The sequence below is a fragment of the Coregonus clupeaformis genome, chromosome 1, assembly GCF_020615455.1.
Source record: "Coregonus clupeaformis isolate EN_2021a chromosome 1, ASM2061545v1, whole genome shotgun sequence".
Classification (NCBI taxonomy): Eukaryota; Metazoa; Chordata; class Actinopteri; order Salmoniformes; family Salmonidae; genus Coregonus; species Coregonus clupeaformis.
The window spans coordinates 2,754,890-2,776,540 of NC_059192.1; the positions used below are offsets into that span (position 1 = coordinate 2,754,890).

At 53.6% G+C, this 21,651-nt stretch overlaps 1 protein-coding gene across 2 annotated transcripts in view; it reads left to right on the forward strand.

Annotated features, from left to right (window-relative positions):
• Positions 1–21,651, forward strand: part of LOC121558701 (protein jagged-1b) — a 138,059-nt gene that overhangs the window by 58,938 nt on the left and 57,470 nt on the right. For both annotated transcript variants that reach the window (XM_045223604.1, XM_045223609.1), the window contains exons 11-13: positions 476–522; positions 902–1,075; positions 12,038–12,188. In XM_045223604.1, the coding sequence (XP_045079539.1) occupies positions 476–522; positions 902–1,075; positions 12,038–12,188 (372 nt within the window). The remainder of the gene's footprint in view (positions 1–475; positions 523–901; positions 1,076–12,037; positions 12,189–21,651) is intronic.

The window sequence follows — 21,651 nt, forward strand, 5'->3', positions numbered from 1 at the left end:
CTGTGTAGCCAAGGATACGCTGATTAGCTCTGTGTAGCCAAGGATACGCTGATTATCTCTGTGTAGCCAAGGATACGCTGATTAGCTCTGTGTAGCCAAGGATACGCTGATTATCTCTGTGTAGCCAAGGATACGCTGATTAGCTCTGTGTAGTCAAGGATACGCTGATTAGCGCTCGCAGGCTAAAAACAATCCAGCGCTAGTTAAACACACACACACACACACACACACACACACACACACACACACACACACACACACACACACAGTGCCACTTTCACTGGGCTCAGGGACAGCAAGGATTGCCCAACACCCTACTAAGGTCCGAACCAGCGGTTTATGAAGGAGAGTTTATCGAGGGTCGAGCAGAGAGGCAGCTATGAAGTAGTTAGTGGGTTATTATGTTAAATACATCATATTATCCAGATAGTTACATTATGGTGTTTAAAACATGTCATTTTTTCCCCCCGTCTAGATATCAATGACTGCAAGGACCAATGTCAGCACGGAGGAACCTGCAGGGTATGTTGTTGTTTGGGAGCTACAAATACATTAATTTGTCCTGTCTCTGAGATATCAAAACACTTGTTTTATGTTCAGCATGTCACAGTTTTCTTTTTACACACCACAAACTCATTTCCAGTGTTGTGTTGGAGGACCCTGTGATTGTTCCTTCGTACTGGTGTTGATTTCCTTCCTTTCTACCACCCTCTTCTTCTGGTCTCTTTCCCCGACTGAGTATTAGCCAAGCACTTTCTGTTCTCTGAGGAGGATTTTCCTCTTGAGCTAAAAGGGGTCTCTGCCATAGCTCACTGGATGGTTGTCTGTGTTCCTGGACGTGGCTAGTGTGTTTTGCTAGTGGAACCAGCTATCCCTTTATGTTTGATGATCTGTATTCTAGGACTTGGTGAATGGGTACCGCTGTGTGTGTCCGGCGGGCTACTCTGGAGACCACTGTGAGAGAGATGTGGATGAGTGTGCCGGCTCTCCCTGTCTGAACAGTGGGCGATGCCAAGACCAGGTTAACGGATTCACCTGCCTCTGTATGGTAGGATTCTCGGGACAACTCTGTCAGGTGAGTTTTGGTGCAACTCTCAAACCCTTCCCCACTGTCGTTTTTAACCTAACTTAGTTCCCGTCCTGCCCCTGGTGAGCAACACTGAAACCCTTCCCCCCTAACCTTAGTTCCTGTCCCTTCCACAGGAGGTTGGTGGCACCTTAATGGGAGAATGGGCTCGTGGTAATGACTGGAGCAGAATCAGTGGAACGGTATCAAATATATCAAACACATGGTTTCCATGGTGATGCCATTCCATTTGCTCCGTTCCGGCCATTATTATGAGCCGTTCTCCCCTCAGCAGCCAGTGGATTGTGCCACTTCTTCCAGTTTTCCTACTATATTACCCCTCCCTCCCTCCCTCCCTCCCTCCAACCTGCCTACTATATTACCCCTCCCTCCCTCCCTCCCTCCCTCCCTCCAACCTGCCTACTATATTACCCCTCCCTCCCTCCCTCCCTTCCTCCCTCCCTCCAACCTGCCTACTATATTACCCCTCCCTCCCTCCCTCCATCCTGCCTGCTACATTACCCCTCCCTCCCTCCCTCCCTCCCTCCCTCCCTCCCTCCCTCCAACCTGCCTACTATATTACCCCCCTCCCTCCCTCCCTCCCTCCTCCCTCCAACCTGCCTACTATATTACCTCCCTCCCTCCCTCCAACCTGCCTACTATGACCCTCCCTCCCCTCCCTCCCTCCCTCCCTCCCTCCCTCCAACCTGCCTACTATATTACTCCTCCCTCCCTCCCTCCTCCCTCCCTCCAACCTGCCTGCTATATTACCCTCCTCCCTCCCTCCCTCCCTCCAACCTGCCTACTATATTACCCTCCCTCCTCCCTCCCTCCAACCTGCTACTATGTTACCCCTCCTCCCTCCCTCCCCTCCAACCTGCCTACTATATTACCTCCCTCCCTCCCTCCCTCTCCTCCAACCTGCCTACTATATTACCCCTCCTCCCTCCCTCCCTCCCTCCAACCTGCCTACTATATTACCCTCCCTCCCTCCCTCCCTCCAACCTGCCTACTATATTACCCCTCCCTCCCTCCCTCCAGCCTGCCTACTATGTACCCCTCCCTCCCTCCCTCCCTCCCTCCCTCCCTCCAACCTGCCTACTATATTACCCCTCCCTCCCTCCCTCCCTCCAACCTGCCTACTATATTACCCCTCCCTCCCTCCCCTCCAACCTGCCTACTATATTACCCCTCCCTCCCTCCCTCCAACCTGCCTACTATATTACCCCTCCTCCCTCCCTCCCTCCCTCCCCTCCCTCCCTCCAACCTGCCTACTATACCTCCCCCTCAACCTGCCCCTCCCTCCCTCCAACCTGCCTACTATATTACCCCTCCCTCCCTCCCTCCAACCTGCCTACTATATTACCCCCCCCTCCCTCCCCTCCCTCCCTCCAACCTGCTTACTATATTACCCCTCCCTCCCTCCCTCCCTCCTCCCTCAACTGACATATTACCTCCTCCCTCCCTCCAACCTGCCTACTATATTACCCCTCCCTCCCTCCCTCCAACCTGCCTACTATATTACCCCTCCCTCCCTCCCTCTCCACCTGCCTACTATATTACCCCTCCCTCCCTCCCTCCCTCCTCCCTCCAACCTGCCTACTATATATCCCTCCTCCCTCCCTCCCTCCAACCTGCCTACTATATTACCCTCCCTCCTCCCTCCTCCCTCCCTCCAACCTGCCTACTATATTACCCCTCCCTCCTCCCTCCCTCCAACCTGCCTACTATATTACCCCCCTCCCTCCCTCCCTCCAACCCTGCCTACATATTCCTCCCCTCCCTCCCTCCCTCCAACCTGCCTACTATATTACCCCTCCCTCCCTCCCTCCCTCCCCTCCAACCTGCCTACTATATTACCCCTCCCTCCCTCTCAACTGCTATATACCCTCCTCTCAACCTGCCCTACTATTACCTCCCTCCTTCCCCCTCCCTCCCTCCCTCCAACCTGCCTCCCTATCCCCTCCTCCTCCCTCCAACCTGCCTACTATATTCCCCTCCCTCCCTCCCTCCAACCTGCCTACTATATTCCCTCCTCCTCCCTCCTCCCTCCAACCTGCCTACTATATTACCCTTCCCTCCTCCTCCTCCCTCCCCCTCTGCCATATTCTCCTCCCTCCCTCCCTCCCTCCCTCCAACCTGCCTACTATATTACCCCCTCCCTCCCTCCCTCCCTCCCTCCAACCTGCCTACTATATTACCTCCCTCCCTCCCTCCCTCCAACCTGCCTACTATACTCCCTCCCTCCCTCCCTCCCTCAACCTGCCTACTATATACCCCTCCCTCCCTCCCTCCCTCCAACCTGACTACTCCCTCCCTCCCTCCCTCCTCCAACCTGCCTACTATATTACCCTCCCTCCCTCCCTCCTCAACCTGCCTACTATATTACTCCTCCCTCCCTCCCTCCCTCCAACCTGCCTACTATATTACCCCTCCCTCCCTCCCCTCCAACCTGCCTACTATAGTTACCCTTCCTCCTCCCTCCAACCGCTGCTAGTACCTCCCTCCCTCCCTCCCTCCTCAACCTGCCTACTATATTACCCCTCCCTCCCTCCCTCCCTCCCTCCAACCTGCCTACTATATTACCCTCCTCTCCCTCCCTCCAACCTGCCTACTATATTACCCCTCCTCCTCCCTCCTCCAACCTGCCTACTATATTACCCCTCCCTCCCTCCCTCCTCAAACTGCCTACTATATACCCTCCTCCCTCCTCCCTCCCTCCAACCTGCCTCACTATATTACCCCTCCCTCCTCCCTCCCTCCCTCCAACCTGCCTACTATATTACCCCTCCTCCCTCCTCCCTCCCTCCAAACTGCCTACTATATTACCCCTCCTCCTCCTCCCTCCCTCTCCAACCTGCCTACTATATTACTCCCTCCTCCCTCCCTCCAACCTGCCTGCTATACTACCCCCTCCCTCCCTCCCTCCCTCCAACCTGCCTACTATATTACCCTCCCCCTCCCTCCCTCCCTCCAACCTGCCTACTATATTACCCTCCCTCCCTCCCTCCCTCCCTCCAACCTGCCTACTATATTACCCCCCTCCCTCCCTCCCTCCCTCCCTCCAACCTGCTTACTATATTACCTCTCTCCCTCCCTCCAACCTGCCTTACTATTTACCCTCCCTCCCCTCCCTCCCTCCAACCTGCCTACTATATTACCCCTCCCTCCCTCCTCCAACCTGCCTGCCTACTATTACCCCTCCCTCCCTCCCTCCCTCCTCTCCCTCCCTCCCTCCCTCCTCCCTCCCTCCAACCTGCCTGCTATATTACCCCTCCCTCCCCTCCTCCCTCCCTCCAAACCTGCCTACTATATTCCCCCTCCCCCCTCCCTCCCTCCAACCTGCCTATATATTACCCTCCTCCCTCCCTCCCTCCCTCCAACTGCCTGTATATTACCCCTCCCTCCTCCCTCCTCCTCCAACCTGCTACTATATTACCCCTCCCTCCTCCTCCCTCCAACCTGCCTGATATCTCCCTCCCTCCCTCCCTCCTCCCTCCCTCTCTACATCTCCTACCTGCCTCCCTCCCTCCTCCCTCAACCTGCCTACCATACTCCTCCCCTCCCTCCCTCCCTCCCTCCAACCTGCCTACATATTACCCTCCCTCCCTCCCTCCCTCCCTCCAGCCTGCCTACTATATTACCCCTCCCTCCCTCCCTCCTCCAACCTGCCTACTATATCCTCCCTCCCTCCCTCCCCTCCCTCCAACCTGCCTACTATATTACCCCTCCCTCCCTCCCTCCCTCCCTCCCTCCAACCTGCCTACTATATTACCCTCCCTCCCTCCCTCCCTCCCTCCAACCTGCCTACTATATTACCTCCCTCCCTCCCTCCCTCCAACCTGCCTACTATATTACCCCTCCCTCCCTCCCTCCCTCCTCCCTCCAACCTGCCTACTATATTACCCCTCCCTCCCTCCCTCCCTCCAACCTGCCTACTATATTACCCCTCCCTCCCTCCCTCCCTCCCTCCAACCTGCCTACTATATCCCTCCTCCTCCTCCTCCAACCTGCCTACTATATACTCCTCCCCTCCCTCCCTCCCTCCAACCTGCCTATACTACTCCTCCCTCCCTCCCTCCTCCCTCCTCCCTCCCTCCAACCTGCCTACTATGATACCCCTCCCCCTCCCTCCCTCCTCTCCCTCCAACCTGCCTACTATATTGCCCTCCCTCCTCCTCCTCTCCAACCTGCCTACTATATTACCCCTCCCTCCTCCCTCCTCCCTCCTCCTCCAACCTGCCTACTATATTACCCCTCCCTCCTTCCTCCCTCCAACCTGCCTACTATATTACCCCTCTCCCTCCCTCCTCCCTCCTCCCTCCAACCCCACATATTCCCTCCCTCCCTCCCTCCTCTCTCCCTCCTCCCTCCAAACTGCTCATTATATTTCCCTCCCTCCCTCCTCCCTCCAACCTGCCTACTATATTACCCTCCCTCCTCCCTCCCCCTCCAACCTGCCTGCTATATTATCTCCCTCCACCTCCTCCCTCCCTCCCTCCTCCTCCAACCTGCCTACTATATTACCCCTCCTCCTCCCTCTCCCCTCCAACCTGCCTACTATATTACCCCTCCCTCCTCCCTCCTCCCTCCAACCTGCCTACTATATTCCCCCTCCCTCCCTCCCTCCAACCTGCCTACTATATTACCCTCCTCCCTCCCTCCCTCCTCCAACCTGCCTACTATATTACCTCCTCCCTCCCTCCCTCCTCTCTCCAACCTGCCTACTATATTACCTCCCTCCCTCCCCTCCTCCCGCCTTCCCCCCTCCTCCCTCCAACCTGCTCTACTATATTACCCCTCCCTCCCTCCCCCTCCAACCTGCCTACTATATACCCTCCTCCCTCCCTCCCTCCCTCCAACCTGCCTACTATATTACCCCTCCCTCCTCCTCCCTCCCTCAACCTGCCTACTATATTACCCCCTCCCTCCCTCCCTCCAACCTGCCTACTATATTACCTCCCTCCTCCCTCCCCTCCCTCTAACCTGCTTCCTGCACTATTCCCTCCCTCCCTCCTCCCTCCAACCTGCCTACTATTACCCTCCTCCTCCTCCCTCCCTCCCTCGAAGCTGCCTACTACCCTCCCTCCCTCCCTCCCTCCCTCCAACCTGCCTACTATATTACCCCTCCCTCCCTCCTCCCTCCAACCTGTCTACCATACTCCCTCCCTCCCTCCCTCCCTCCTCCCTCCAACCTGCCTACTATATTACCTCCCTCCCTCCCTCCTCCAACCTGCCTACTATATTACCCTCCCTCCCTCCCCTCCCTCCCTCCAACCTGCCTACTATATCTCCCCCTCCCTCCCTCCCTCCAACCTGCCTACTATATTACCCCCTCCCTCCCTCCCCTCTCCAACCTGCCTACTATATTACCCCTCCTCCCTCCCTCCCTCCCTCCCTCCAAACCTGCCTACTATATACCCTCCCTCCCTCCCTCCTCCCTCCAACCTGCCTACTATATTACCCCTCCTCCTCCCTCCAACCTGCCTACTATATACCCTCCCTCCCTCCCTCCTCTCCAACCTGCCTACTATATTACCCCTCCCCCCTCCCTCCCTCCCAACCTGCCTACTATATTACCCCTCCCTCCCTCCTCCCTCCTCCAACCTGCCTACTATAGTTACCCTCCCTCCCTCCCTCCCTCCCTCCTCCAACCTGCCTACTATATTACCCTCCCTCCCTCCCTCCCTCCCTCCAACCTGCCTACTATATTACCCTCCCTCCCTCCCTCCTCCCTCCAACCTCTAGCCTACTATAGTACCCCTCCCTCCCTCCCTCCCTCCCTCCAACCTGCTCCTACTATATTACCCCTCCCTCCCTCCCTCCCTCCCTCCCTCCAACCTGCCTACTATATTACCCCTCCCTCCCTCCCTCCCCTCAACCTGCCTACTATATTACCCCCCCTCCTCCCTCCAACCTCTCCCCTCCCCCCTCCCTCAACCTGCCTACTATCCCTCCACTCCCTCCTCCCCTCCCTCCAACCTGCCTACTATATACCCTCCCTCCCTCCTCCCTCCTCCCTCCAACCTGCCTACTATATTACCCTCCTCCTCCCTCCTCCAACCTGCTGCTATATTACCCCTCCTCCTCCAACCCTGCCTACTATATTACCCCTCCCTCCCTCCCTCCCTCCCTCCACCTGGCCTACTCTCCCCCTCCCTCCCTCCCTCCCTCCTCCTCCCTCCAACCTGCCTACTATATTACCCCTCCCTCCCTCCCTCCCTCCTCCAACCTGCCTACTATATTGCCCCCTCCTCCTCCCTCCTCCAACCTGCCTACTATATTACCTCCCTCCCTCCCTCCCTCCTCCAACCTGCCTACTATATTACTCCCTCCCTCCCTCCCTCCCTCCAACCTGCCTACTATATTACCCCTCCTCCCTCCCTCCCTCCCTCAAACCTGCTCTACTATATTACCCTCCCTTCCTCCCTCCCTCCCCTCCAACCTGCCTACTATATTACCCTCCCTCCCTCCCTCCCTCCCTCCAACCTGCCTACTATATTACCCTCCTCCCTCCCTCCCTCCCTCCTCCCTCCCTCAACCTGCCTACTATATTACCCCTCCCTCCCTCTCTCCTCCCTCCCTCCAACCTGCCTACTATATTACCTCCTCCCTCCCTACCTCTCTTATTACCCCTCCTCCTCCCCTCCCTCCCTCAACCTGCCTACTATGTTACCCCTCCCTCCCTCCTCCCTCCCTCCAACCTGCCTACTATATTACCCTCCCTCCTCCCTCCCTCCCTCCAACCTGCCTACTATATTACCCTCCCTCCTCCCTCCTCCTCCAACCTGCCTACTATATTACCTCCTCCTCCCTCCCTCCTCCAACCTGCCTACTATATTACCCTCCCTCCCTCCTCCTCCCTCCCTCCCTCCCTCCCTCCCAACCTGCCTACTATATTACCCCCTCCTCTCCTCCTCCTCCAACCTGCCTGCTATATTACCTCCCTCCCTCCTCCAACCTGCCTACTATATTCCCTCCTCCCTCCCCTCCAACCTGCCTGCTCTCCCTCAGCCTGCCTGCTTTCCTCCTCCCTCCTCCTCCCTGCTATGCACACTCCCTCCTCCTCCCTCCAACTTCTTCTCCTCCCTCCTCCTCCTCCAACCTCCTCTATACTCCTCCATCCTCCCTCACCTGCCTACTACCTCCTCCCTCCCTCCCTCCCTCAACCTGCCTATCCCTCCTCCCTCCCTCCTCCAACCTGCCTACTATATTACCCCTCCCTCCTCCCTCCTCCAACTGCCTACTATATTACCCCCCTCCCTCCCTCCCTCCAACCTGCCTACTATATGCCCCTCACTCCCTCCCTCCCTCCCTCCCTCCCTCCAACCTGCCTACTATGTACCTCCCTCCCTCCCCAACCTGCCTACTATATTACCCTCCTCCCTCCAACTCTCCTCATCCAACTTGCTACTCTTCCTCCCTCCTCCTCCCTCCCTTCCAACTGCTACTACTATATTACCCTCCCTCTCCTCCTCCCTCCCTCTAACCTGCCTCTATACCTCCCTCCCTCCTCCTACCTCCAACCTGCTGGCCCCTCCCTCCCTCCTCCTCCTCCCTCCAACCTGCCTACTATATTACCCTCCCCCTCCCTCCCTCCCTCCCTCCCTACTATACCCTCCTCCTCCTCCCTCCTCCAACCTGCCTACTATATTACCCTCCCTCCTCCCTCCCTCCTCCTCCAACCTGCCTACTATGTTACCTCCTCCTCCCTCCCTCCAACCTGCCTACTTATATACCTCCTCCCTCCCTCCCTCCTCCTACCTGCCTACTATATTACCTCTCCTCCATCCTCACCTCCTCATTACCTCTCTCCTCCCTCCTCCAACCTGCTACTATATACCCCTCCTCCCCTCCCATCCTAGCTGCACTACTTTTCTCCCTCCTCCCTCCCTCCAACCTGCCTCTAACCTCCTCCTCCCCAGCCTGCTATATTCCTCCCTCCTCCTCCTTAACTGCCTACTATACTTACCTCCCCCTCCCCTCCTCCAACCTGCCTGCTATATCCTCCTCCTCCCTCCCAGCCTGCATATTGTTCCTCCTCCCTCCTCCAACCTGCCTGCTATGCCCCTCCCTCCCTCCCTCCCTCACCTGCCTACTATATTACCTCCCTCCTCCTCCAACCTGCCTACTATATTACCTCCCTCCCTCCCTCCCTCCCTCCTTCCTCAACCTGCCTACTATATTACCCCTCCCTCCCTCCTCCCTCCAACCTGCCTACTATATTACTCCTCCTCTCCTCCGCCTACCTGCCTATCTCCTTCCTCTCCTCCTCTCTCCCTACTACCTGCCTCCCTCATATCACCTCCCTCCCTCCCTCCCTCCAACCTGCCTACTACCTCCCTCCTCCCTCCTCCCTCCTCCAACCTGCCTACTATATTACCCCTCCCTCCCTCCCTCCTCCAACCTGCCTACTATATTACCCCTCCCTCCTCCCCTCCCTCCCTCCAACCTGCCTACTATATTACCCTCCTCCCTCCCTCCCTCCCTCCAACCTGCCTCTACTATATTCCCTCCCTCCCTCCTCCTCCCTCCTCACTGCCTTACCTTCCTACTCCTCGCCTGCTTATACCCTCCTCCCTCCCTCCCTCCTCAACCTGCCTACCATATTACCCCTCCTTCCCTCCTCCAACCTGCCTACTATATTACCCCCTCCTCCCCTCCACTGATACTACCTCCTCCCTCCCTCCAACCTGCCTACTATATTCCCTCCCTCCTCCTCCCTCCCTCCAACCTGCCTACTATATTACCCCCTCCCTCCCTCCCTCCAACCTACTATTACTCTCCTCTCCTCCCTTCCTCCAACCTGCCTACTATATTACCCCTCCCCTCCCTCCCTCCTCCAACCTGCCTACTATATACTCTCCCTCCTCCTCCCTTGCCCAAACCTCTTTCTCTACAACCTTGCCCTCCTCCCTCCCATCCGCCTTGCCTATATTACCTCCTCCTCCTCCTCTCCCCTCTCCAACCTGCTTACTATATTACTCCCTCCCTCCTCCCTCCTGCCTGCCTCCCTCACCTCCTCCCTCCTCCCTCTCCAACCTGCCTACTATATTACCCCTCCCTCCTCTCCTCCACTTCCCTATTCCCTCCCTCCTCCTCCTCCTACCCTGCCTCTATCCCTCCCTCCCTCCAACCTGCCTGCTATATTACCCCTCCCTCCTCCCTCCCCTCCCTCCAACCTCTACTATATTACTCCCTCCCTCCCTCCCTCCCTCTAACCTGCCCTATCTATATTACCCTCCCTCCCTCCCTCCCTCCAACCTGCCTCTATATTACCCCTCCTCCTCCCTCCTCCCTCCCTCCTCCTCCCTCCCTCCTCCCTCCTCCACCTGCCACTATACTACCCCTCCTCCCTCCCTTCCTCCAACCTGCCTACTATATTACCCCTCCCTCCCTCCCTCCAACCTGCCTACTATATTACCTCCCCCCTCCCTCCTCACCCTGCCTCTATCTTCCTCCCTCCCTCCCTCCCTCCAACCTGCCTACTATATTACCTCCTCCTCCCTCCCTCCCTCCAACCTGCCTACTATATTACCCCTCCCTCCCTCCCTCCCTCCAACCTGCCTACTATATTACCCCTCCCTCCCTCCCTCCCTCCAACCTGCCTACTATATTACCCCTCCTTCCTCCCTCCCTCCAACCTGCCTACTATTACTACCCCTCCCTCCCTCCCTCCCTCCAACCTGCCTACTATATTACCCTCCCTCCCTCTCCTCCAACCTGCCTACTATATTACCTCCCTCCCTCCTCCCCCCTCCCTCCCTCAACCTGCCTACTATGTACCCTCCCTCCCTCCCTCCTCCCTCCCTCCAACCTGCCTACTATATTACCCCTCCTCCTCCCTCCCTCCAAGCCTATCTATATCCCTCCCTCCCTCCCTCCCTCCAACCTGCCTAACCCTCCCTCCTCCCTCCCCCTCCCTCCAACCTGCCTACTATATTACCCCTCCCTCCTCCCTCCCTCCCTCCCTCCAACCTGCCTACTATATTACCCCTCCCTCCCTCCCTCCAACCTGCCTACTATATTACCCCCTCCCTCCCTCCCTCCCTCCCTCCCTCAACCTGCCTCACTATATTACCCCCCTCCCTCCCTCCCTCCCTCCAACCTGCCTACTATATTACCTCCTCCCTCCCTCCCTCCAACCTGTACTATATTACCCCTCCCTCCTCCCTCCCTCCCTCCCTCCAACCTGCCTACTATATTACCCTCCCTCCCTCCCTCCTCCAAACTGCTTACATACTCTCCTCCCTCCTCCCTCCAACCTGCCTACTATATTACCCCCTCCCTCCCTCCCTCCCTCCAACCTGCCTACTATATTACCCTCCCTCCCTCCCTCCCTCCAACCTGCCTACTATATTACCCTCCCTCCCTCCCTCCCTCCCTCCCTCCTCCAACCTGCCTACTATATTACCCCTCCCTCCCTCCCTCCCTCCTCCCTCCCTCCCTCCCTCCCTCCAACCTGCCTACTATATTACCCCTCCCTCCCTCCCTCCAAACTGCCTACTATATTACCCCTCCCTCCCTCCCTCCCTCCCTCCCTCCAACCTCCCTACTATATTACCCCTCCCTCCCTCCACCTTCATTTTAAGTCAGGGTTTAGTCTTAGTGAAGCTGATCCTGTCTGCTGTGTGTTAAACCCAGACGCACTGACGAAGCCTCTCGTGTGTGTGTGTGTGTGTGTGTGTGTGTGTGTGTGTGTGTGTGTAGTATTTCCTGTCAGGCCTGTGTCGGGAGGATGCTGTGGGCTGGGCTGTGTTTAGTACTGACCCGTATCATCCCTCTCTTTCTCTCTCTCTGTCTGCCTCTTTTTCTTGTAAATACTTTCTCTGAGAACTGCAGTTTTTGCGGTAGGTTTTAAGTGATATGTGGTTCTTAGTTGAATTCACTAACTGATTTCACTCTCCCTCCCTCCCCCTCCCTCCCTCCCTCCCTCCCTCCCTCCCTCCCCCTACCTCCCTCCCTCTCTAGTTGGACATAGACTACTGCCTCCCCAACCCGTGTCAGAATGGTGCTTCATGTTTCAACCTGGCTACAGACTACTACTGTGCCTGTTCAGATGACTACGAAGGAAAAAACTGCTCTCACCTCAAAGACCACTGTCACACCACCACGTGTAAAGGTACGTCCACATTGTCCCTTTAAGTCCTCTTCTCTCTCTGTCAACCTCTACTGGCCCTGCTTTAGTTCTCCTCTCTTCAGTCTGTCTACTGGCCCTGCTTTAGTTCTCCTCTCTTCAGTCTGTCTACTGGCCCTGCTTTAGTTCTCCTCTCTTCTCTGTCAACCTCTACTGGCCCTGCTTTAGTTCTCCTCTCTTCTCTGTCCACCTCTACTGGCCCTGCTTTAGTTTTCCTCTCTCTCTGTCAACCTCTACTGGCCCTGCTTTAGTTCTCCTCTCTTCTCTGTCAACCTCTACTGGCCCTGCTTTAGTTCTCCTCTATTCTCTGTCAACCTCTACTGGCCCTGCTTTAGTTCTCCTCTCTTCTCTGTCAACCTCTACTGGCCCTGCTTTAGTTCTCCTCTCTTCTCTGTCAACCTCTACTGGCCCTGCTTTAGTTCTCCTCTCTTCTCTGTCAACCTCTACTGTCCCTGCTTTAGTTCTCCTCTCTTCTCTGTCAACCTCTACTGGCCCTGCTTTAGTTCTCCTCTCTTCTCTGTCAACCTCTACTGTCCCTGCTTTAGTTCTCCTCTCTTCTCTGTCAACCTCTACTGGCCCTGCTTTAGTTCTCCTCTCTTCTCTGTCAACCTCTACTGGCCCTGCTTTAGTTCTCCTCTCTTCTCTGTCAACCTCTACTGGCCCTGCTTTAGTTCTCCTCTCTTCTCTGTCAACCTCTACTGTCCCTGCTTTAGTTCTCCTCTCTTCAGTCTGTCTACTGGCCCTGCTTTAGTTCTCCTCTCTTCTCTGTCAACCTCTACTGGCCCTGCTTTAGTTCTCCTCTCTTCAGTCTGTCAACCTCTACTGGCCCTGCTTTAGTTCTCCTCTCTTCTCTGTCAACCTCTACTGGCCCTGCTTTAGGTCTCCTCTCTTCTCTGTCAACCTCTACTGTCCCTGCTTTAGGTCTCCTCTCTTCTCTGTCAACCTCTACTGGCCCTGCTTTAGTTCTCCTCTCTTCTCTGTCAACCTCTACTGGCCCTGCTTTAGTTCTCCTCTCTTCAGTCTGTCAACCTCTACTGTCCCTGCTTTAGTTCTCCTCTCTTCTCTGTCAACCTCTACTGGCCCTGCTTTAGTTCTCCTCTCTTCAGTCTGTCAACCTCTACTGGCCCTGCTTTAGTTCTCCTCTCTTCAGTCTGTCAACCTCTACTGGCCCTGCTTTAGTTCTCCTCTCTTCTCTGTCAACCTCTACTGGCCCTGCTTTAGTTCTCCTCTCTTCAGTCTGTCAACCTCTACTGGCCCTGCTTTAGTTCTCCTCTCTTCTCTGTCAACTCTAGCCCTGCTTTCTCTGTCACTCTACTGGCCCTGCTTTAGTTCTCCTCTCTTCTCTGTCAACCTCTACTGGCCCTGCTTTAGTTCTCCTCTCTTCTCTGTCAACCTCTACTGGCCCTGCTTTAGTTCTCCTCTCTTCTCTCTGTCAACCTCTACTGGCCCTGCTTTAGTTCTCCTCTCTTCTCTGTCAACCTCTACTGTGTCCTTTTAGTTCTCTCTTCAGGTCAACCTCTACTGGCCCTGGGTTTGGTTCCCTCTCTCGTAGTTTATGGGCCCTGCTTATTTCAGGGGAACTACTGGCCCTGCTTTAGTTCTCCTCTCTTCTCTGTCAACCTCTACTGGCCCTGCTTTAGTTCTCCTCTCTTCTCTGTCAACCTCTACTGGCCCTGCTTTAGTTCTCCTCTCTTCTCTGTCAACCTCTACTGGCCCTGCTTTAGTTCTCCTCTCTTCTCTCTGTCAACCTCTACTGGCCCTGCTTTAGTTCTCCTCTCTTCTCTGTCAACCTCTACTGGCCCTGCTTTAGTTCTCCTCTCTTCTCTGTCAACCTCTACTGTCCCTGCTTTAGTTCTCCTCTCTTCAGTCTGTCAACCTCTACTGGCCCTGCTTTAGTTTTCCTCTCTTCAGTCTGTCAACCTCTACTGGCCCTGCTTTAGTTCTCCTCTCTTCTCTGTCAACCTCTACTGGCCCTGCTTTAGTTCTCCTCTCTCTCTGTCAACCTCTACTGTCCCTGCTTTAGTTCTCCTCTCTTCTCTGTCAACCTCTACTGTCCCTGCTTTAGTTCTCCTCTCTCTCTGTCAACCTCTACTGTCCCTGCTTTAGTTCTCCTCTCTTCTCTGTCAACCTCTACTGTCCCTGCTTTAGTTCGCCTCTCTTCTCTGTCAACCTCTACTGTCCCTGCTTTAGTTCTCCTCTCTCTCTGTCAACCTCTACTGGCCCTGCTTTAGTTCTCCTCTCTTCTCTGTCAACCTCTACTGTCCCTGCTTTAGTTCTCCTCTCTTCTCTGTCAACCTCTACTGGCCCTGCTTTAGTTCTCCTCTCTTCTCTGTCAACCTCTACTGGCCCTGCTTTAGTTCTCCTCTCTTCAGTCTGTCAACCTCTACTGTCCCTGCTTTAGTTCTCCTCTCTTCAGTCTGTCAACCTCTACTGGCCCTGCTTTAGTTCTCCTCTCTTCTCTGTCAACCTCTACTGGCCCTGCTTTAGTTCTCCTCTCTTCTATGTCAACCTCTACTGGCCCTGCTTTAGTTCTCCTCTCTACTCTCTGTCAACCTCTACTGGCCCTGCTTTAGTTCTCCTCTCTTCTCTGTCAACCTCTACTGGCCCTGCTTTAGTTCTCCTCTCTTCTATGTCAACCTCTACTGGCCCTGCTTTAGTTCTCCTCTCTACTCTCTGTCAACCTCTACTGGCCCTGCTTTAGTTCTCCTCTCTTCAGTCTGTCAACCTCTACTGTCCCTGCTTTAGGTCTCCTCTCTACTCTCTGTCAACCTCTACTGTCCCTGCTTTAGTTCTCCTCTCTTCAGTCTGTCAACCTCTACTGGCCCTGCTTTAGTTCTCCTCTCTTCTCTGTCAACCTCTACTGTCCCTGCTTTAGTTCTCCTCTCTTCAGTCTGTCAACCTCTACTGTCCCTGCTTTAGTTCTCCTCTCTTCAGTCTGTCAACCTCTACTGGCCCTGCTTTAGTTCTCCTCTCTTCTCTGTCAACCTCTACTGTCCCTGCTTTAGTTCTCCTCTCTTCTCTGTCAACCTCTACTGGCCCTGCTTTAGTTCTCCTCTCTTCAGTCTGTCAACCTCTACTGTCCCTGCTTTAGTTCTCCTCTCTTAAGTCTGTCAACCTCTACTGGCCCTGCTTTAGTTCTCCTCTCTTCAGTCTGTCAACCTCTACTGTCCCTGCTTTAGTTCTCCTCTCTTCTCTGTCAACCTCTACTGGCCCTGCTTTAGTTCTCCTCTCTTCAGTCTGTCAACCTCTACTGGCCCTGCTTTAGTTCTCCTCTCTTCAGTCTGTCAACCTCTACTGGCCCTGCTTTAGTTCTCCTCTCTCTCTGTCAACCTCTACTGTCCCTGCTTTAGTTCTCCTCTCTTCTCTGTCAACCTCTACTGTCCCTGCTTTAGTTCTCCTCTCTCTCTGTCAACCTCTACTGTCCCTGCTTTAGTTCTCCTCTCTTCTCTGTCAACCTCTACTGTCCCTGCTTTAGTTCGCCTCTCTTCTCTGTCAACCTCTACTGTCCCTGCTTTAGTTCTCCTCTCTCTCTGTCAACCTCTACTGGCCCTGCTTTAGTTCTCCTCTCTTCTCTGTCAACCTCTACTGGCCCTGCTTTAGTTCTCCTCTCTTCTCTGTCAACCTCTACTGTCCCTGCTTTAGTTCTCCTCTCTCTCTGTCAACCTCTACTGTCCCTGCTTTAGTTCTCCTCTCTTCTCTGTCAACCTCTACTGTCCCTGCTTTAGTTCTCCTCTCTCTCTGTCAACCTCTACTGTCCCTGCTTTAGTTCTCCTCTCTTCTCTGTCAACCTCTACTGTCCCTGCTTTAGTTCTCCTCTCTCTCTGTCAACCTCTACTGTCCCTGCTTTAGTTCTCCTCTCTTCTCTGTCAACCTCTACTGTCCCTGCTTTAGTTCTCCTCTCTACTCTGTCAACCTCTACTGTCCCTGCTTTAGTTCTCCTCTATTCTATGTCAACCTCTACTGGCCCTGCTTTAGTTCTCCTCTCTTCTCTGTCAACCTCTACTGTCCCTGCTTTAGTTCTCTCTTCTCTGTCAACCTCTACTGTCCCTGCTTTAGTTCTCCTCTCTTCTCTGTCAACCTCTACTGGCCCTGCTTTAGTTCTCCTCTCTTCAGTCTGTCAACCTCTACTGTCCCTGCTTTAGTTCTCCTCTCTTCTCTGTCAACCTCTACTGTCCCTGCTTTAGTTCTCCTCTCTTCAGTCTGTCAACCTCTACTGGCCCTGCTTTAGTTCTCCTCTCTTCTCTGTCAACCTCTACTGGCCCTGCTTTAGTTCTCCTCTCTTCTCTGTCAACCTCTACTGTCCCTGCTTTAGTTCTCCTCTCTTCAGTCTGTCAACCTCTACTGGCCCTGCTTTAGTTCTCCTCTCTTCAGTCTGTCAACCTCTACTGGCCCTGCTTTAGTTCTCCTCTCTTCTCTGTCAACCTCTACTGTCCCTGCTTTAGTTCTCCTCTCTCTCTGTCAACCTCTACTGTCCCTGCTTTAGTTCTCCTCTTTTCTCTGTCAACCTCTACTGTCCCTGCTTTAGTTCTCCTCTCTTCTCTGTCAACCTCTACTGTCCCTGCTTTAGTTCTCCTCTCTACTCTGTCAACCTCTACTGTCCCTGCTTTAGTTCTCCTCTCTCTCTGTCAACCTCTACTGTCCCTGCTTTAGTTCTCCTCTTTTCTCTGTCAACCTCTACTGTCCCTGCTTTAGTTCTCCTCTCTTCTCTGTCAACCTCTACTGTCCCTGCTTTAGTTCTCCTCTCTTCAGTGTGTCAACCTCTACTGGCCCTGCTTTAGTTCTCCTCTCTCTCTGTCAACCTCTACTGTCCCTGCTTTAGTTCTCCTCTCTTCTCTGTCAACCTCTACTGGCCCTGCTTTAGTTCTCCTCTCTTCTCTGTCAACCTCTACTGTCCCTGCTTTAGTTCTCCTCTCTTCTCTGTCAACCTCTACTGTCCCTGCTTTAGTTCTCCTCTCTTCTCTGTCAACCTCTACTGTCCCTGCTTTAGTTCTCCTCTCTTCTCTGTCAACCTCTACTGTCCCTGCTTTAGTTCTCCTCTCTTCAGTCTGTCAACCTCTACTGGCCCTGCTTTAGGTCTCCTCTCTTCTCTGTCAACCTCTACTGGCCCTGCTTTAGTTCTCCTCTATTCTATGTCAACCTCTACTGGCCCTGCTTTAGTTCTCCTCTCTTCTCTGTCAACCTCTACTGTCCCTGCTTTAGTTCTCCTCTCTTCTCTGTCAACCTCTACTGTCCCTGCTTTAGTTCTCCTCTCTTCAGTCTGTCAACCTCTACTGTCCCTGCTTTAGTTCTCCTCTCTTCAGTCTGTCAACCTCTACTGGCCCTGCTTTAGTTCTCCTCTCTTCTCTGTCAACCTCTACTGGCCCTGCTTTAGTTCTCCTCTCTTCTCTGTCAACCTCTACTGTCCCTGCTTTAGTTCTCCTCTCTTCTCTGTCAACCTCTACTGGCCCTGCTTTAGTTCTCCTCTCTTCTCTGTCAACCTCTACTGGCCCTGCTTTAGTTCTCCTCTCTTCAGTCTGTCAACCTCTACTGTCCCTGCTTTAGTTCTCCTCTCTTCAGTCTGTCAACCTCTACTGGCCCTGCTTTAGTTCTCCTCTCTCTCTGTCAACCTCTACTGTCCCTGCTTTAGTTCTCCCTCTCTTCTCTGTCAACCTCTACTGGCCCTGCTTTAGTTCTCCTCTCTTCTCTGTCAACCTCTACTGGCCCTGCTTTAGTTCTCCTCTCTTCAGTCTGTCAACCTCTACTGTCCCTGCTTTAGTTCTCCTCTCTCTCTGTCAACCTCTACTGGCCCTGCTTTAGTTCTCCTCTCTTCTCTGTCAACCTCTACTGTCCCTGCTTTAGTTCTCCTCTCTTCTCTGTCAACCTCTACTGTCCCTGCTTTAGTTCTCCTCTCTTCTCTGTCAACCTCTACTGTCCCTGCTTTAGTTCTCCTCTCTTCAGTCTGTCAACCTCTACTGGCCCTGTTTTAGGTCTCCTCTCTTCTCTGTCAACCTCTACTGGCCCTGCTTTTAGTTCTCCTCTCTTCTCTGTCAACCTCTACTGTCCCTGCTTGTAGTTCTCCTCTCTTCTCTGTCAACCTCTACTGTCCCTGCTTTAGTTCTCCTCTCTTCAGTCTGTCAACCTCTACTGGCCCTGTTTTAGGTCTCCTCTCTTCTCTGTCAACCTCTACTGGCCCTGCTTTTAGTTCTCCTCTCTTCTCTGTCAACCTCTACTGTCCCTGCTTTAGTTCTCCTCTCTTCTCTGTCAACCTCTACTGTCCCTGCTTTAGTTCTCCTCTCTTCAGTCTGTCAACCTCTACTGGCCCTGCTTTAGTTCTCCTCTCTTCTCTGTCAACCTCTACTGTCCCTGCTTTAGTTCTCCTCTCTTCAGTCTGTCAACCTCTACTGGCCCTGCTTTAGTTCTCCTCTCTGCTCTGTCAACCTCTACTGTCCCTGCTTTAGTTCTCCTCTCTCTCTGTCAACCTCTACTGGCCCTGCTTTAGTTCTCCTCTCTTCTCTGTCAACCTCTACTGTCCCTGCTTTAGTTCTCCTCTCTTCTCTGTCAACCTCTACTGTCCCTGCTTTAGTTCTCCTCTCTTCAGTCTGTCAACCTCTACTGTCCCTGCTTTAGTTCTCCTCTCTTCTCTGTCAACCTCTACTGGCCCTGCTTTAGTTCTCCTCTCTTATCTCTGTCAATTTCTACTGTCCCTGCTTTAGTTCTCCTCTCTTCTCTGTCAACCTCTACTGTCCCTGCTTTAGTTCTCCTCTCTACTCTGTCAACCTCTACTGGCCCTGCTTTAGTTCTCCTCTCTTCAGTCTGTCAACCTCTACTGGCCCTGCTTTAGTTCTCCTCTCTTCTCTGTCAACCTCTACTGTCCCTGCTTTAGTTCTCCTCTCTTCAGTCTGTCAACCTCTACTGGCCCTGCTTTAGTTCTCCTCTCTTCAGTCTGTCAACCTCTACTGGCCCTGATTTAGTTCTCCTCTCTTCAGTCTGTCAACCTCTACTCTCCCTGCTTTAGTTCTCCTCTCTTCTCTGTCAACCTCTACTGGCCCTGCTTTAGTTCTCCTCTCTTCTCTGTCAACCTCTACTGGCCCTGCTTTAGTTCTCCTCTCTTCTCTGTCAACCTCTACTGGCCCTGCTTTAGTTCTCCTCTCTTCTCTCTGTCAACCTCTACTGTCCCTGCTTTAGTTCTCCTCTCTTCTCTCTGTCAACCTCTACTGTCCCTGCTTTAGTTCTCCTCTCTTCTCTGTCAACCTCTACTGTCCCTGCTTTAGTTCTCCTCTCTTCAGTGTGTCAACCTCTACTGGCCCTGCTTTAGTTCTCCTCTCTCTCTGTCAACCTCTACTGTCCCTGCTTTAGTTCTCCTCTCTTCTCTGTCAACCTCTACTGGCCCTGCTTTAGTTCTCCTCTCTTCTCTGTCAACCTCTACTGTCCCTGCTTTAGTTCTCCTCTCTTCTCTGTCAACCTCTACTGGCCCTGCTTTAGTTCTCCTCTCTTCTCTGTCAACCTCTACTGTCCCTGCTTTAGTTCTCCTCTCTTCTCTGTCAACCTCTACTGTCCCTGCTTTAGTTCTCCTCTCTTCTCTGTCAACCTCTACTGTCCCTGCTTTAGTTCTCCTCTCTTCAGTCTGTCAACCTCTACTGGCCCTGCTTTGGTCTCCTCTCTTCTCTGTCAACCTCTACTGGCCCTGCTTTAGTTCTCCTCTATTCTATGTCAACCTCTACTGGCCCTGCTTTAGTTCTCCTCTCTTCTCTGTCAACCTCTACTGTCCCTGCTTTAGTTCTCCTCTCTTCTCTGTCAACCTCTACTGTCCCTGCTTTGGTTCTCCTCTCTTCAGTCTGTCAACCTCTACTGTCCCTGCTTTAGTTCTCCTCTCTTCAGTCTGTCAACCTCTACTGGCCCTGCTTTAGTTCTCCTCTCTTCTCTGTCAACCTCTACTGGCCCTGCTTTAGTTCTCCTCTCTTCTCTGTCAACCTCTACTGTCCCTGCTTTAGTTCTCCTCTCTTCTCTGTCAACCTCTACTGGCCCTGCTTTAGTTCTCCTCTCTTCTCTGTCAACCTCTACTGGCCCTGCTTTAGTTCTCCTCTCTTCAGTCTGTCAACCTCTACTGTCCCTGCTTTAGTTCTCCTCTCTTCAGTCTGTCAACCTCTACTGGCCCTGCTTTAGTTCTCCTCTCTCTCTGTCAACCTCTACTGTCCCTGCTTTAGTTCTCCTCTCTTCTCTGTCAACCTCTACTGGCCCTGCTTTAGTTCTCCTCTCTTCTCTGTCAACCTCTACTGGCCCTGCTTTAGTTCTCCTCTCTTCAGTCTGTCAACCTCTACTGTCCCTGCTTTAGTTCTCCTCTCTCTGTCAACCTCTACTGGCCCTGCTTTAGTTCTCCTCTCTTCTCTGTCAACCTCTACTGTCCCTGCTTTAGTTCTCCTCTCTTCTCTGTCAACCTCTACTGTCCCTGCTTTAGTTCTCCTCTCTTCTCTGTCAACCTCTACTGTCCCTGCTTTAGTTCTCCTCTCTTCAGTCTGTCAACCTCTACTGGCCCTGTTTTAGGTCTCCTCTCTTCTCTGTCAACCTCTACTGGCCCTGCTTTAGTTCTCCTCTCTTCTCTGTCAACCTCTACTGTCCCTGCTTTAGTTCTCCTCTCTTCTCTGTCAACCTCTACTGTCCCTGCTTTAGTTCTCCTCTCTTCAGTCTGTCAACCTCTACTGGCCCTGTTTTAGGTCTCCTCTCTTCTCTGTCAACCTCTACTGGCCCTGCTTTAGTTCTCCTCTCTTCTCTGTCAACCTCTACTGTCCCTGCTTTAGTTCTCCTCTCTTCTCTGTCAACCTCTACTGTCCCTGCTTTAGTTCTCCTCTCTTCAGTCTGTCAACCTCTACTGGCCCTGCTTTAGTTCTCCTCTCTTCTCTGTCAACCTCTACTGTCCCTGCTTTAGTTCTCCTCTCTTCAGTCTGTCAACCTCTACTGGCCCTGCTTTAGTTCTCCTCTCTGCTCTGTCAACCTCTACTGTCCCTGCTTTAGTTCTCCTCTCTCTCTGTCAACCTCTACTGGCCCTGCTTTAGTTCTCCTCTCTTCTCTGTCAACCTCTACTGTCCCTGCTTTAGTTCTCCTCTCTTCTCTGTCAACCTCTACTGTCCCTGCTTTAGTTCTCCTCTCTTCAGTCTGTCAACCTCTACTGTCCCTGCTTTAGTTCTCCTCTCTTCTCTGTCAACCTCTACTGGCCCTGCTTTAGTTCTCCTCTCTTATCTCTGTCAATTTCTACTGTCCCTGCTTTAGTTCTCCTCTCTTCTCTGTCAACCTCTACTGTCCCTGCTTTAGTTCTCCTCTCTACTCTGTCAACCTCTACTGGCCCTGCTTTAGTTCTCCTCTCTTCAGTCTGTCAACCTCTATTGGCCCTGCTTTAGTTCTCCTCTCTTCTCTGTCAACCTCTACTGTCCCTGCTTTAGTTCTCCTCTCTTCAGTCTGTCAACCTCTACTGGCC